This window comes from Dermacentor andersoni, chromosome 3 (genome assembly GCF_023375885.2).
Source record: "Dermacentor andersoni chromosome 3, qqDerAnde1_hic_scaffold, whole genome shotgun sequence".
In the NCBI taxonomy this organism is placed as follows: Eukaryota; Metazoa; Arthropoda; class Arachnida; order Ixodida; family Ixodidae; genus Dermacentor; species Dermacentor andersoni.
In genome coordinates, this window is record NC_092816.1 from 78052230 (window position 1) to 78068381 (window position 16152).

Below are 16152 nucleotides of genomic sequence, written 5' to 3' on the forward strand. Positions count from 1 at the left end.
GATTTCCATTAAGTCAATGCTGGTGAATTCAACTAAGTGTCTTATTCAGTCATGTTCAAAAGTCACTGCACATTGCAATTTCTTCCTTTAATTTTAACATTGCATGATTCAAACAAATCAAATTTGCATGACCCATCAAAGTATAACTAACAGAAGTCAATCACATTTTAAGTTCATAAATGCTGGCTCTCCGACCTGCAGGAAAAATTTGCAAAGTAACATTTTTACTATCAATGCTTGCTATTGGGCAATGCCAGCAGTTGATGTATGTATTATATAAAATTCAGCAAAACCTCTTTCAGCTGTACAAAAGAAGCCCCTTTGCGGGAAAAAAAAAGAGGAACCCTGCATAATAATAGTGATAATAGAATACTCGCAGTTTTTTGAGGTCTGGGCAGAGTGGGTAACAGCACTCGAGAAGTTGTTGAGGCCTAGGTGCAAAAGGAATGCGAATTAGGTACTGAAGCAAAGCGTCACAATGGCATTCTTCATAAATAAACATAAGCCTTACCATCCAAGCTGTCGACGTGGCTATTTCCTTTCTCAGCAAAATGATTCAACAGCAAGCTCTCACAAGGTGCAGAAATACTGGACCAAGAAACACAGTGGATTAAAAACCAGGTCGTTTCACTGCATGTACATATGCTTTATATCCTCTATATATCATGTGATATTGATCATGTTAGGAATGTCATTGCGATGAGGTTGCTTAGATGCATGCATTCAGTATGCCCAGAACTATGTTCAGAGCTAGCAGTATGGATATGTCATGATAAGCATTGCAAATGATGCAGAGGCTGAATAGCATAAGCATATAATTTGACAAAAAAATAAAAATAAACATGTTCAGTAATACTCAGCGTATAAGCCACAGATTCTTTAGTATCTAGTTATATTGACTAGTCACTAATCCGTAATGTACAGTAAGCAACACAGATTGATGAAATGAAAACAAGGCTATCAAAAGAAAAGTACGGTGGAATAAGTTTCTGTTATGCTCCCACGAGTGTGCGACACATCAGAAGCAAAAATAGTGTTAAGATTGACAGTAGCGCTATTCCCATAGCTTGATATTCTTATGGAGTACAATTTTCAATTTCTTGAAACTTACCCCACCACCGGTTTAACGCGCATAATTTTGCAATTTCTTCCTTCGGAGGTTTACGTTATAGCAGGAGTGAAAAAAACATATCTGTCATCTTGTTTGTTTCTTGCTGATAAACGAATTCATGCAACACAAACATCTAGCGTGTGTATACCCAAGTGCTTCCACGAAACATACACTTGGTGGACTACACAATCTATGAGCACCGCTAGTGCAAGCGCAAGTGAACACATTCACAGATGTGATTAGAATGCAAGGACACAAACAAGCACAAGTTATCGACAATAACGTGTGGGTCTTTATGCATCGTTTCAGTTAACTTACAGTGGCGCGTTTATTGTTAGCGGAATTATGAGCATGTTAACCAACCTGCCAGCTATAAAATGAACAGTTAGTTTACACATACATGCCCAATCAGGTCCTCGATCACGTGATACGCCAAGGGAAAATTACTTGAGTGCACCGATAAACCATGCGGAGAGCTTACACTACGTATGTCGACTTTCCTTGAGATGTTGCATAGGCAAATCGTCCAGATAACGGCTTCTGGAAGGAAAATATGGCCGTATAAACAACACAGCAATTTGCAACGGCACTCACACGCCGGACGCTCTGGCGTACTGCACTTGACGGTGAAGTTTTCGGATAGCGTCAAGGGATAACTTGTCACTGCCAAACTGGCCGGTGTTCATCAACTGCAACTTGAACGCCAATGCCGGCGCCTCGCTTTCATCGTTCTTTGCGTAAGAGTCGGCACCGTTCATATCCATATGTCAAAGCACAACCGCATATACACAAATTTCCACAGAAGAACACAAAACCATCGCGAAGACACCGATTGCGCTCAAAGTAATATCCGGTAAACACGAACTTCTGAACCAAGCTAGCAGCCTAGCAAGATGCATCCAGAAAGCGCGCTCACTTGAGTTGATATCGATGACGCTGTGCAGTTCATAAATATATCCATAATATGTCCGCCGTGAAAATTCCCGCATTTCTTGCCATTTTCGCGTTGCAAATTTCGCGCGTTCAAGCAAGGAAAAAGCTAGAAGTGCATTTACTACCAACTATAATAATGCAATGAGATCTATGACGTTGTCTGATCGATTCCAATTCCTAGATCCCGGACCGTGAACACGGCCCGGCGAAAGTGGACATCCGTCCAACTCATGGTCCAACGTATTCTAGTACACTCTAGTCCAAATGTAGTACAGCGAATCTGTTGCAAGGCTTACTACACCTGCTGATAGAAGTATGAGATGTTTTATCATATTAGAGTAATGGCAGTGATAATCATTTTGTAGGCGCTGTGGTAGATCGTTATGGGTTCCACGCCAATTTTCGCAGTGCACACTCTAAAGTTCGTAACGTTTTCGTTGGTAAACACATCCCGGAGAATAAAGAGGGCTGTTTCCTTCTCGCAGTGTCCTTCATTCTCGAAATATACAAGTCAGTTTCATACCACAGGCGGTCACTTAAGCTGCCCAATACACCAGATGCGTGGCCCAGGAACTGACGCTTGAATTTGGAGTTGGCACCCTTGAAATTGGCCAACTGATCCACGTGGCACTTATGTCGTTTCGCAGCGTCCTCAGCCTGCCGGCGCTCATCGTCGTCTTAGCGGGCTCGTCGCTTGCGCTCGGCATCTCTGGCGCGGACACCCTCATCCTGCCGGGCCTGTCAATCGCGCTGAGCTTCTTGAGAAAGAACGTCCGGGTCCTCCCTGGCTTGGCGCTTGCGCTCGGCATCTCGGGCAGGATTTTCATCTGTGGCACGAGCGCGACGCCGTTGTTGACATTGACGTTTCTGTCCCCTTGGACTTTCCTAGTATTCACGCTGTTCATCGGAAGCCGTAACTCTGTGTGGCCTACCCATAGGAGCGCTGGAACTGGAATGTTTACGAGAGCTGCAATCGGGGTGGTTCAGCCAGCATGAGAAGTACGGTGCGCGTCACTCTTGTGTAGAGCGCGCGAACGGCGGCCGCCGAGGCGTTCCGGAGCCAGCCAGCGACTAAAGCCCCTCCATACACGTTTCCGCCGACCAGGTGAAAGCGGCGGTGGCGCGTGGATGGAGCGGCTTTACCAGCGACGTTTAACGGTAGTCGCTGTGCCCGAGATTAGATGCGTCGATCGACCGCACGCGCCCAGACGCATCTTATCTCGAGCCCAGAAGCTACCGTAAGACGTCGCTGGCTGTCTCCATAGTGCCCCGGCGGCCGCCGTTCCCGCGTTCTACACAAGGGTGACGCGCACTGTACATGGATTTGCCTATATACTTCGTCCTTCTGGCTTCAAGCGGCTTCGTGACTTTGTGAAATCGTCACTTTCGACAAAGTACTGTGTACTAAATGAATAAACATTATTAGTGCCGTCGGACAGCAGGATCGGAACACAGGCCCTCTAATACAGAAGTCCGTTATTGAAACCATTACGCTGCGGACGCATGCAACGAGAAGCGGTATAGAACGCCCTTATGAATTTCTCGCGGGCTAGCAATCAAATATGCAGTTCGAATGCTTGTTTTGTGCTTCTCAGCTTCTGGCTACAAGGCAGCACTGGACCGCCCAAATGGGGCAGCCCCGGAAAAGCTACTAGCTCTGGGCCTACATAATACCTTTGCTGAACTGCAGGCGGCAGTGTGGATGTCTCAACGGGAGCGCCTCAGCAAGTCCTGATCGGGAAGAGCAATATCATAGAGGCAATATTAAGCAGACTGGGCTTCCCCCAGCACCCGCAGTACACAAACGAAGAATCAGCGGACCTACCAAATGAAGTGCGGGCGAACATAGCACTGGCTCCCATCCTCAAAAGGATGATCCCCCGATACCGTCAAGGCCGCCGACAAGCGCGAGTCCAGAATCTACAAGAACAGTACGCGAATAATTCCGAGGTGGTCTTCACCGACGCTGCATGCTGTAAAAAAAAAAAAAAAAAGAAACAGATATGCACTAACGGCAGTAGGTAACGACAGCGAAGCTGGTCTCGTGTCCTGCTCAACTGCAACCACACACTCGCCGTACACGGCACAGGCGATGGCGATCGCCCTGGCTTTCCGTGCCAAGGAGATGTTAGGCTCCCGCTCGGTAGCAATCACTGACTCTCAGGTAGCATGCCGGATCTTTATGATAGGGAGAGTCCCACGCTGCATTCAGAAAATCCTTGGGTATAAGATAACCCACCAGCACAAGTTGGTTTGGTGCCCGAGCCATGAATGCCTGGCAGATAACGAAAGAGGGGATAGCGCAGCTATAGAGAAAGAAATTCAACTAGAGGGGACACTAGGCGAAAACTGGCAACAGGAAACACGTCACGCCTAGTGTTAATCCCATCCGTTAGTTGACGCGAGCATCGGAAAAAAAGAATGTGAAATGAACTTACAGACGTTTTCTTTTTATTCTTTCCCGCTAAAGCCAAAAAAGTTCTGTATGTGTAAATGAACTTATACTTTGCGACTTATTTTTCTTACGTCACCTAGCACCAAGCTAACGGCACGCAATGCGCGCCAGATGCATGCATCATGCACGAAGAACAACGATAACAACAAAAATTTTAAATCGGCGGACGCGAACTTTCATTGATGTAAATGTTTGTGTTGATGCTAAATGTGTTGACGTTACGCGATGTTACATTAATGCAGATACTATTAGTTACGTTGTGTAGGTGCCGTGTTTTCGTTGCCTATACTGGGTGGTATATGTTGACGTCATTCATGCGAAGACATTGCCTGTGTTGAAGCAATTCCTGCAAATAAAAACGCTATCCAATAGACAAATACATCTTTCCTTTCGTCCACGAATGCACCAGCTTGTAGTAAACCGACAGAAAGGAAATGTGCTGGTCACGGTCACTTCAAGTTCCGCCTAATTGTGTTATTGGATGCCTTTCGTTGTAAGAAGAAGAATTAACGTCTTCATCCGTTGTTTTGTCATAAGGTGCCTGTGTTAATGTTTAAGAAATAGAAAAGAAATGCTATTTATCTCTCTTGAACCGACGCTGTGTTACGCAAATTTAGTTTTTGTAATAAAAACACTTGAAACCGCCTGCTTCTTGCTGATCCCCCGTAGAGGGTATGAGCCAGTGTTAGGATATTACATTAGGAACAAGGTTCCTGTGTTAGCCGTGGACGGTGATTTTGAGGCCTTTGGTGGCCACGTAGTTGTCGGAAAGTTTCCTAGACTCCTCTTCGCGTGTGAACGCAACGAAATGCTCGGACACATCGCCAAGGCCGTGGGCATTCTATGCGGCAGCGTGGCCGCTGTGTCGCTATACCGCGAAGAAGCCAGGAAACGCCAAGTACACGCTTCGTGGGCGACCAATTTCCAGCCCTCTGCTCACTGGGACTTCAACTGGGACAGGTAGGCAGGTCGCTGCATGGTCCGTGTGCCTCGTCAGGTACTCATTAGACAAGGAGTGACATACTATTTTAAACGCCCTCTACTACCACACGCTACCGGTGCTGATATGTGGAAACGTGTACCAGTGGCGTAGCCGGGAAGTGGCACACCAGGCACGTGCCCCTCCCGGAATTTCTGTGTTAGTATGCGACTTTCCCAGCCCCCTCGTACCCCTCCACGCTACTTGGCGATGACGCGCGTCATGGCACACATGATGATGATGATGATTTATTGGTATCCCTTCGAAACGAGGCGGTGACACATAGTCGCCTAGCCTGCTTGAGCTAATGCAGTAATCAACACAGATGTTTATCAGTCTAACATTTTGCCTAGGTCTAATTATTTTTTTTATTTCTTCCTTAATACCTCTAATCTACCTTGTATAGTTGCCTATATGGCCATAATGAATCTGGTCCTATCAATTTCTTCCCTGCTGCTCTTCCACCTAGCATCTGTGTTGGGTCAATGCCACCTAGACTAGGGTTTGGTTGGGCGCGTGCCTTCCTTTCATCCCTCGTCCCTTGCCTATAGGTAACGTCATTGTGAGCGCTGTCGAATCGCACGCTCCGCCCTCTCCGCCTTCCCTTCCCCTCCTGTAGCCTCGTCCTATCTTCCTCCACACGTCGAGTTACCCTCTCCGTCTATCGAACGAGAAACAGCAACCACACAATATGGATGAAGTAGCTAAAGCCACCGCTTTATAAGGTGGCTGCTTTGACCGTGTCGTTATAACTGCCCACATGTCATTCTGTCTTGCTGACGAAAAATGCGGAAAAAATTACGGAGGACCACAGAAGCAAAGAGTTCACAAGAATATTCAGCGACTCTTTGGACTCCCTAAATGCGCTCATGGGGACGCTTAGAGTCAGCACGTGGGCACAATATATTAAGGTCGCGTGCGCCTCTCTTCGTCGGGATTACGGCACGGGCGTGCGAGTGGACTGGGTCCCGCGCAGCATCAACAACGGTGCGGCCCAAAGTGCTGCGAGCGAGCTATTATTTTCCCGCTCATGACCCCTAGGCCCAGTCCCTCTCATTCCTCGAACCGGAAGAGGAGCGCGAGCGACTCAAACTGCAAGCAAAACGGGAGCCGAAGGCGAAGGTACCGAGCGATGCCAACCTTTCTTTGCCCGATGGTCTTCCTCTGGGCGCGCAAGTACTGGTGCGCAAGGCCAGGGCCGGCGCACCAGGATTTGTTTATTTTGTGATCCCCATCATTGACCGTCACCCCTGCTTAGGCCACTGAGTTATCCGTTTCGTTAAAGTTAATTCTCTCTCTTCTCGGACTATATGAAGCGGTCAACAGTGGTCGAATAAGGGTTGTCTCTGGAGCCGACGTAGGGTTGCAATGTTTCTGCCGCCAACATTTAGACAATAGGGACTATAGTCTTGGGACTGCCACCCTGGCGATCGAATACAAGCCTCTATTGCCGAAACGTTTGCTTCAGAGAGACTGCTGACAACCGCGGATCACTTCAAGTGCACGTCTTTCTGTGAACCTGTGCCGATTGTGTGCACTGCTCTGGCAGAAACTCGCGGACCTCTTTGCTGAACTCTGCGCCCACCTCGAGCAAACGCATAGGATTACGCACGTGTATTGTTCCATGTTTACAGATAGACAGAATTAATCTTTTCTGGACGCGAGCCTATTAAAGTTTTGTAACGAGGTAGCTTTTGCTTTTTGTTCTTTTTGCAGGCGGGACCCCGAGTCTTGCGCAAAGCCTCCGGCTGACTCCTCAGAAGAAGAGAAGCGTCGTTATGACGAAGAAGTGCAGAAAGCAAAGGCGACCGCAACACGCTATTTGTACCTAGTTCGACATGGGGACTTCACATTTTACGAGGAGCCGGACACCTATCGCACGCTTACAGAACTTGGTAAGCTGTTACTTCAGGAACGTTCTTGCTGAACGTTGTTCTTACCAGCGTCGAGAAAAAAAAAAAAGAAGAAAAGTGATGCATAAAGGGGATCAGAACAGCGCTTTTCTAACGAGCTCCATTATGCAATTAAACACTCAGTTCGTGCATAATTTTTTTTAGCCAACCAATGAGGGCGCAAAGCCCAAGATAACTCGACGTCTGGTACTCCTACTTCTCAATGGAAAATTTGCCACAGGTCTCGCACATCTGTCACCACCATAACGACGAGACGTAGCAGTCACGCTAAACCGCATTCGCTGGCAGCATATTTTGCCCGAATCGACACCAAGTTTTCTTTCCTTCTTTTTCCCCCGAGGACAGTAACAGGGTGGGCTTCCTTACCGAGTCTTCCAGGTGTTTTCTAAGTGTAGCTTCGCTCTACTATACTCATTCTCGATTCCTTTTCGTTGTTTACGGCGCTTGGACGTGTACTGGTTTGCAGTGTGCAATTGTTGATCGATACCCAGTTGATCACTCAATAACATAGGTGGTGACAAAAACTATCCTTTTGGCAAAACCTTTGCCTCGCCGCGTTAATTCAGTAGGTATTGTATCACTTCTGAAAAGATTAAGTTCCCTGCAAAGGGGAAAGTATAGGTGAAACGTACTTTCAATATCGACAAATGTTTGCACCATATCGAGAAGCCATATCGGACTAGCATCCCAAAAGCCCTACATTTTTTTTTTGCCATCAAAGAGAGAGAGAGAGAGATGTCTGCAAGCCTTCTTGCACGATTGTAGAGGCAGGACTGCATTGCTTACACAAACGTGTGCATGTTTCACGTCTTTGATCGAGAATTAAGCACCCTTTACAAATTACACCGCGCGTTGGCGGCGGCAACTGTAGGTGAACCATGCACGCATTTGCGGAGTTGGAAAACTCGCAATAAAAGAAACAACACATATAGGGCAACCAAAAGGTGATTTATCGCTATGTGTATACATCAATGCCATGCAGCTAGCTGGTATGCAGTACGTACGTATACAACGAATAGCTCTTCGATGGCATGCACCCGACAAAGAATCGAAGTTCGACTCACCACGTTAGCATATCGACCTATTGTGCGCCCGTGTCGGACCCCGAGGTCTGCAGTCTCTTTCTTGGGTGTAGTCCCGCGCTCCGTGAAATGCGTACAGTGAGGATTACACTTATCCGGCGTGGTCAAGCGGCCGACTTGGTCGCCATCGCTCGCGTTAAGAACTACGAGCTGACGCCGCGATAAGGCCATGCATGTCGCATACGCTCTCCATGCACTCGTAACCAATATATCCATGTCCAGCAGCTATGTGAACCTCAAGATGGCGCGTTCAGTCCTCAGCTGACCGCTCGGCCGCTTATACGAGCGGTCGCGTTCACCAGTGACGGTGCCGCACTTCGAAGCATGTGTACATTGTCGTTCATCGAGCGGCTGTGGTGCATGAGTCTTGCCCTGGACAAAAGATAACGCGCACAGAAGATTCTCACACTCAATGTCATCCGCGTGCATAATGTCTATGGTCGAACTAACTGACACTCCAAAGTTGGACCATCACCAACAAAACCTTTTATTGGTTCAAAAGCGTTGCTGTCAAAAAACCGCCATGACTAGAGGTCACCCAGACTTTGCATCTGCTGACTGGTTACCTCCACTGTGTTCTCACCTGGTTCTGTCAACGAACCCACACACCTCTTTTTTGGCGTTCGTTAATGCGATTAAGAGCATCAAGTCCAGGGGGTGCTATGCATTCGGCACACTGTCCAATTCTCTATTTTGTCAGCTGTGACTGACTCACGTGGATGCCAAGCCTTGTCGACAACTATTGGCTGAAGTACGTTAAGCATGGATCCATTAGGCAATATGGCGGCAATTGTCCATATTAGCAACAAAACTCGCCCTCCCCCCTCATTTTAAATGGACCACGAATGTAACTAGACAGGTGCCATTTGGCCACCTGACGCGACAAGTTCGCCGTGCTCGTCTGATTTTAAAGGAAACAAGGCGACGCCAACGTAGGGCACTCGCCAGCGAAGGGATTTCTGTCCATATAGTCCCGGACTGTCTACCACGCCCGTCGGTTAACGCGCGTCCGGGTCAAGCAGTATGGTTGTAGGCTGTTCTGTGGTCAAATGCGTGCAGGCCGCAAGCAGGCGGACCTGACCGGCCAGCGGCTCAAGCAGCTGGGCATCCCTTTCTGCCAGCTGACCCACTCGACCATGGCGCGCGCAGTCGAAACGGCCGAGCTCATCCACCGGCACCTGCCGCAGCTCCCGCTCTATCAGTGCCAGCTCATCCGCGAAGGGGAGCCCATGCCTCCTGAGCCGCCGTTTGGAATATGGAAGCCGCAGTCCAAGGTATTACATGTCGCATACCCGGGCGACGCAGGAATTCCCGAGTGCGTCAATATGTGTGAACTCTTTGATCCATTCAGATCCGGCATCAACTGACCATTTAACACTTACACTTGGAGTATGTCTTCGAGTATTGCTTGCTGGTGGTCGTCAGTCATGATTATATTAAAAAATGGGCATTGCCATATTAAGCTGCATTAACAGGACGGGCGAATCACCGATCCACTGGGCAGACGAGAGTGACGCGGCTGAGCTGTAATGAACCACCTGCGACATTCTTTAAACGCATCTTAATTAAGCATGCGCACTGCCTGCAGTATGCCGTGACGGCCATCCTTTACGGAAATGACTGAGCTAGGCGCCTCGCGGTTGCCTCACATTCAAAAAAGAAACCCGCGTTCCTCTCCGGAATTTCTTTCCTGTCCTTCCTTTGCACATTACGACGCCGGCAGGCACGACGTCACCAGGGTAAAAGCAGTCTCGATTGGTCAGCCAACGAATGATAAGGCCGCAACGCGACGAGAGTCAGCTGCGTGTCCTGAGAAGGGTGGGCGCTCGCCCAACATGCGCCACTAATCCCTTTTTCAAGCTTTCATTCAGTCGGCGTCGAGAGGAGAACGATTAGGGCGGACAATGGAGGAGCCTTCCTTCTGGTGTGTTGACGCAACCCGTAACTTTCGCTGCACTGCGTGTAGTTAGTGAGAGTACGTGGCGAAGAGGAGAGAGTGCCAGTGGAGAAGGTAGGGCATCAGGCAAGCGAGAAACCGTGTCGGTAGCATAATCGTTCATCAAGGGCCTATAACTTTACTATTAGGGTATCATTAAAAAAATTGACAGTCATTTAAGCTTCCTAACGAGACTTGAATGCGAACACATTAGGACCTCTCTAAGTTATCACCTCAAACTAAAGCTCCACCTTAATCCACCTTGCTCTAATTTGTACCAACCTTAATCCACTTTAATGTACTTTAATCCATCTTACTAACTTTAATCTACCTTAATCCAATTTTGGGAGTGGGCGACGGACTTCGTCCGACGCCGTGACTGTGCACCGTGGAATTTCGCCTTGCGAACCGCATCACTTGCAGCGCCAGGAACGTGACATCATCACTTGGCCACGTGGGTTTGGATACCATATCGGATGATAACAACGGACGCCGGATTCTCCGCGCTTGATGGGGAACATAATGATTTCGCATAAAAAAAACCTTGCGTCTCTATGTTTGTTGTAGAGTACAGTAGTACAAAGCTGCCAGTGCAGGACCGCTTTTCGAGCTTATGGTGATTTGGGAGCCTTTAAGAGCAGATGTCCTCTGCGGAGGCATAATGGGGTTGCCATTCTGCAATTGAACACGATGTCATTCGCTCGATTCTTGAATGTGGTGGCCTGCCATTACGATTAAGCTGGTACGCGAAAGCGATCCTGCACGCATATAGATTGATGTGCGCATTAAAGCCCAGCGAAAAATGAGAGCTAATGTGAAGCGCAGCGGGAGATGAAAAAAGCGGCGAGCACGAGGAGGAAAGCGGAGGAGCAGGTTATGGCGAAAGCGTGAGAAGGAAAGCGCGGTGCCGCGCTCGAGGGGCTTTGCGGTGACCATGGCTACGAGATGGCGCCAGAATAGCGCGCGTCGTCTGTTTGGAAACAAAGCGCTGCATGAGCGGAAGTCTGTCTGCGGCTGCTGCTGTGAATCACGCCCACGAGTCAACCACGCGCTTCCTCTCGCGTTCTCCCAATTAGCGAGGCAGTCGCGCCATACTTCGCTTTGCTTTCAACGTGCCGTACGAGACAGATTGCCCGCACCAGCCGATATATCGCGAAAACGCGGTATACAGCTGGGCTCAAATTTCGCATTAGGGAGTATCGTAATCGTCGGTGAATTTTTTTCTCTCGTTTAGCCCTCGTGCTGCGCTTATTCTTTCCATCAAAAACAGTCGGTCGCGTCGCGTCGGTCGATTTAGTTTAGTCGTGAGCAGATCTTGCCCTTGAATGCAAAGGTGTGCGCGTCGGTCTATGTTGCAGTTCCTGACCGATGGTGCCCGAATAGAGGCCGGCTTCCGCAAGTACTTTCACCGCGCTTCGCCCAGCCAGAAGCAAGACTCCCACGAGATCATCGTCTGCCACGCCAACGTCATACGATACTGCATATGCAGGTGTGTCACCATGCATGCTCGACCATCATCGTTCGCACAGCCGCGGCATTTCGCTGCTGTGCACGAGATCGTGCCCGACTGCGTAGACCGCATCTAGGGTCCGTGTAACGTAATACTACTGCGTTCTGATGTTATTCCAATTTCTTCACGTCAAATTTACGTAACCGCCAGCTTAAGCACCGGACGGTGACCCGCAGCGTTGTTTGAACATCCCAATCAAAAGCTCTCCTCGCTTATAGAAGGTTACCTTTGTTTGCTTTGAAAGCACAAAACGTTTCTACCTTGACATATTTTTCTTATCTGATTAGCTGACAAGAGGCGAGGAGTAGAAGTAGAGAGATTTTCGGCGGGGCAGAGCTATATATATATATATATATATATATATATATATATATATATATATATATATATATATTCAGATGGGGAGGGCGGTGTAAGGTCGAGTGTGCGATTGGTCCGCTTCCCCTTGCCAACTTGCGGTGACTGGTCGAAAATCGCGACATCGTAAAGGATCGGTGAAAGAATGCCGCTAAAGCGGATCTTCAGCGAAGAAAATCTGTAGTGCGTTGTCGTATGCGTGCCGAAATCGCTTGACAAGGTTAAGCCACGCAAAAAAGAAAATATATATATACGCAAAGAAATCCATCTTTTCCCGCAGCTCCGAGTAGCCAGTGCTAGAGCAATCAGCGTGAAGCCATCTTTCTTTCCTCTCGAAGCGGCGCAGTACCCGGCTATTCCGACAAAAAAAAAAAGAAGAAAGAAGAAAGAAGAAACCAGTTCCGCATATTAATGCATCTTTAGTGCAAACGCACCACTTTGACGTGGAGAGTACTCGCCTCTTTTTTTTTTTTCTTTCACGTCGTGTGACAGACAGGTGAAGTGAGCGCAGCTCGGAAGGTTTTTATCATTAGCGGACGGCTGAGGGGGGGAGGGGGCCACAAAGCGCAGGATCAGAAATAACTATTTTTCTTTTTGTTCGGATTAATCACACGTAATTAACGTGTACACGTCATATCACATGGGGAATTTTAACAGTTTTAGTGACGTCGCGTGAGAGAGGTGAAGTGGGGTTGGTCCGAAAAGCATTTGGTCAATCGTGCATGGCTATAGTGGCAGAAATGGAATAGAAACAGATTGGAACAGCTCTATGCTATAGTGTGCCAGATGAGAATTAGGGAGAGCACGTTTTTCAGCGCATGCTAATGAAAACAAGTTGTGAAAGTCGGTCGAGCTCATTCAGTTGATTAATCATTGAATAAAGAAATCGGCCAGCACTGTTTTCAATCAATCAATGAAACAATGTTCGAGCCACCTGATGTTTTCAATAAATCAGTAAGATCGACTGGCTTATTGACAGTCATCGCTTAGATCGAGCTAATCAATCAATCAATCAATCAATCAATCAATCAATCAATCAATCAATCAATCAATCAATCAATCAATCAATCAATCAATCAATCAATCAATCAATCAATCAATCAATCAATCAATCAATCAATCAATCGATCAATCAATCAATCAATAATTAGCCCGCCAACCCGCCAGGGAATGTTTTATATCACGTTGCAAGTAGCACTGCACATCAGCAGCACTTCTTCATAAGGATCAATTCTGTCCGTCTGCAGTCGGCCTATATGCATCCTGTAGACTACTTTGCCTCCATGAAATTTTCTTTGCTCCTTACACAGTTTGTGGCAAGACATCTGGTCATACAATAAGCAATATGAGAACCAAGAAAAAACTGCGCAAAAAAGGACAAGACAAGGAAAGAGTCAACGTGCCTCAGGGCTTCGTTGGTGAAGTCCTGCCCTCATAAGGTTCAGTCCAGTTTTGATGCCCAAGCTGATCGCCTTCGGTCGGCCGGCTTTCCGCTGGCCCTTCTTCGGGCTGTTGCCGAGTCCCTGTTGAAGTCCTTCCGATTAAGTTCAAAGCCTCGTGGGGTGGACCCACAGGAGAGGAGGAAGTATGAAGTTATGCCCTATGTCCACAGGGTCTCGCATGGCCTGAAGAGAGTCGCGGGTAAATTCGGCATACAGGTTCTCTTTTCGGCACCTTGCAAGCTGTCTAGTCTGTGCAATTTAGTTAGACCTGATAGAAAAAAGAAAATCGAGTGCTGCACTAACCACAGGAACAAGTTTGTGCCCTGTAGAGCGAATGTCATTTATGAGATTCCGCTGAGTTGTGGCAACGTGTATGTTGGGCAAACAGGACGCTGCATTAATATTAGATTGTTAGAACACGCTAATTCCCTAGATGATTCTAGAGGACAGCATCTTCCGAAGCATTGCAAGACCTGCAGGCATGACGGGAATGCTTGTACCCCACTTTTCGGCAGGACTAAGATTGTCGGACGCGCAAGGGATAAGAAAGAGCGCGAAGTAATCGAAGCCTTTGAAATCGCGAGATTAGGGCCTGATAAATGTGTTAGCGAAGCTTCCATACATTTGTACCGCAAGGAGTTGGCGTTTCTAGGCTTGACCACATGATAGCTGCATTTGTCTTTGTGGCTGGTGCGCATGCGTTCTGTTGTTGGTGGGAAAGAGGCGTTGGTGCATTAAACCAGTTGTTAGTCTGCGCCCGTGTCGTGTGGTTCTTTCCTTGTCTTGTCCTTTTTTGCGCAGTTTTTTCTTGGTTCTCATAATGTCATACCAGCCCCTCACCGTACGCTTCTAGAATAAGCAATAGTCGCTGTCCCCACTCACTTGCACAAAACAGTGAAGAAGGAGCTTCAGTTTGATGTTTCTTAGCTACATTGTGTCGAACACTGCACGAAGCCAAGCAAAGCGATATACCTTCCCCCGCTTACATGCTCCTGCTCTGGTAGCTTCTTCGAAGAAGGGTCGCGTGAGCGGCTTCAGCCAATCGTACATCCACGCCAGCGTCTCGGTGTGTAGGTGGCACGCGGAAATGATTGCGAATTTGCGATGCACCGAAAAAAAATTCTAACGCCAACCTTTGCTCAGTAAATTAATATAAGTTGAGATTATTAAAATAATCGCCATCTTAAATAGCTCTATAGATCTTCGTGGACATTTGGAGCAGGTGCTTTGAGTGGACATTCTACACCTTTACAGTCACAATAACAGATCCACTGTGTAAAATTTCGACGCCACGCACTCAACACACTCTGGCACTTTGGTGATCACACGTGCTTCCGCCCAATCTGCACAACAGGGCCCTGCAGATCCACCCTGAAGCCTGGTCCCGCATGAGCCTGGCCAACTGCAGCATATCGGTGGTGAAGATCGCCCCCTCGGGACGGGTGACCCTGCGCGCCCTAGGCGACCACGGCCACCTACCCGTGGAATTCATCACGGCCAGCTAGGGTCTCCCCATAAAAGTCCCTCGTATACCTCACCGGCTCAGCCGCCTTCAAACTTGTTGAAATTTTGTCAACACCTCAAGATTTCGAACGCGCGACCTCATTGTCGCGGAAATGTGTGCTTTTTTTTTGTTCTCCGCTGACCATATCGTATGTGGCACCTGAATACATTATTTCGCGATGCACTTATATCGATATATAAGAGAGTGTCAGTTACGCAATACCATACACGACGACGATATAGCGTCCTTTCGCGCACGAAGTTTGACTAACATCATAACGACCTCTTTTGTTAAATATCCGTTCATGAACAGCGAGCACGTGTTCATATTTGGCGATTTTCTACATCGTCACGACTGTCAATGAAAAAGAAGTAACCGTGGGAAGGCGAGGAGATTTCGAGACACGCACACGCATGCACACACTAAGGTGTCCGCAAGCTCCAGTGGGCGCTAATTGTGTTCGAGGAGGCTCTCACACTGACGGGAACGCCGCAGACAAAACAGACAACACAGGCTCATGACGGCAACGCCGAGGGAGCAAGCGAAGGTAAAGCTTCGTATTCGTGAGTGGTAAGCAACTCGAAGGATGTGATAATGGTTGGATCCTAGATTATTGGCGTGGTTGTATAAGCGGGAAGAGAGAAGCGAGAGATGATGACTATTCCAGCCTAAATGGCAACATCATCGAAAACTTATCGAACGAGTTGAATAATTCTTTTACGTTAGCAGTCCCTGTATGGAGCACGCATGTTTCATTCATTGTCCCATTGTCACACCATGCACAGGCCAGAACTTAGCACCGAGAGACAGCATACTTAGAATGACATAGCTATGCGCGAGTTCGTCATGGGCTACTTCGCACGATATCAGTTATAAATGTGACGTTTATATATATATATATATATATATATATATATATATATATATATA

The 16152-nt window shown here is 47.7% G+C and overlaps 1 protein-coding gene and 1 long non-coding RNA gene across 2 annotated transcripts; one reads left to right on the forward strand and one right to left on the reverse strand.

Annotated features, from left to right (window-relative positions):
* Positions 1 to 420: 420 nt before the first annotated feature.
* On the reverse strand, positions 421 to 3451 carry LOC140216735 (uncharacterized). The gene is made up of 4 exons (XR_011893404.1): positions 1727 to 3451; positions 1593 to 1651; positions 512 to 588; positions 421 to 431 (listed from the first exon to the last, which is right to left on the reverse strand). It is a non-coding gene; the product is annotated as an uncharacterized lncRNA (long non-coding RNA).
* Positions 3452 to 5224: 1773 nt separating this feature from the next.
* On the forward strand, positions 5225 to 15804 carry LOC126543271 (serine/threonine-protein phosphatase Pgam5, mitochondrial-like). Its single transcript, XM_050190404.3, has 5 exons — positions 5225 to 5459; positions 7195 to 7373; positions 9533 to 9747; positions 11768 to 11898; positions 15073 to 15804. Exons 1-5 carry the CDS (start codon positions 5308 to 5310, stop codon positions 15221 to 15223), a joined length of 828 nt encoding a protein of 275 aa, XP_050046361.3. The 5' UTR covers positions 5225 to 5307; the 3' UTR covers positions 15224 to 15804.
* The last annotated feature ends 348 nt before the right edge of the window (positions 15805 to 16152 follow it).

What these genes read in the sequence shown, in the direction of transcription:
- LOC126543271 (XM_050190404.3), top strand. Translation starts at nt 5,308, where the DNA reads ATGCTCGGACACATCGCCAAGGCCGTGGGCATTCTATGCGGCAGCGTG. An exon ending in TGGGACTTCAACTGGGACAG is followed by an intron (nt 5,460 to 7,194) that starts GTAGGCAGGTCG and finishes TTCTTTTTGCAG; the next exon opens with GCGGGACCCCGAGTCTTGCG. An exon ending in TCGCACGCTTACAGAACTTG is followed by an intron (nt 7,374 to 9,532) that starts GTAAGCTGTTAC and finishes AAATGCGTGCAG; the next exon opens with GCCGCAAGCAGGCGGACCTG.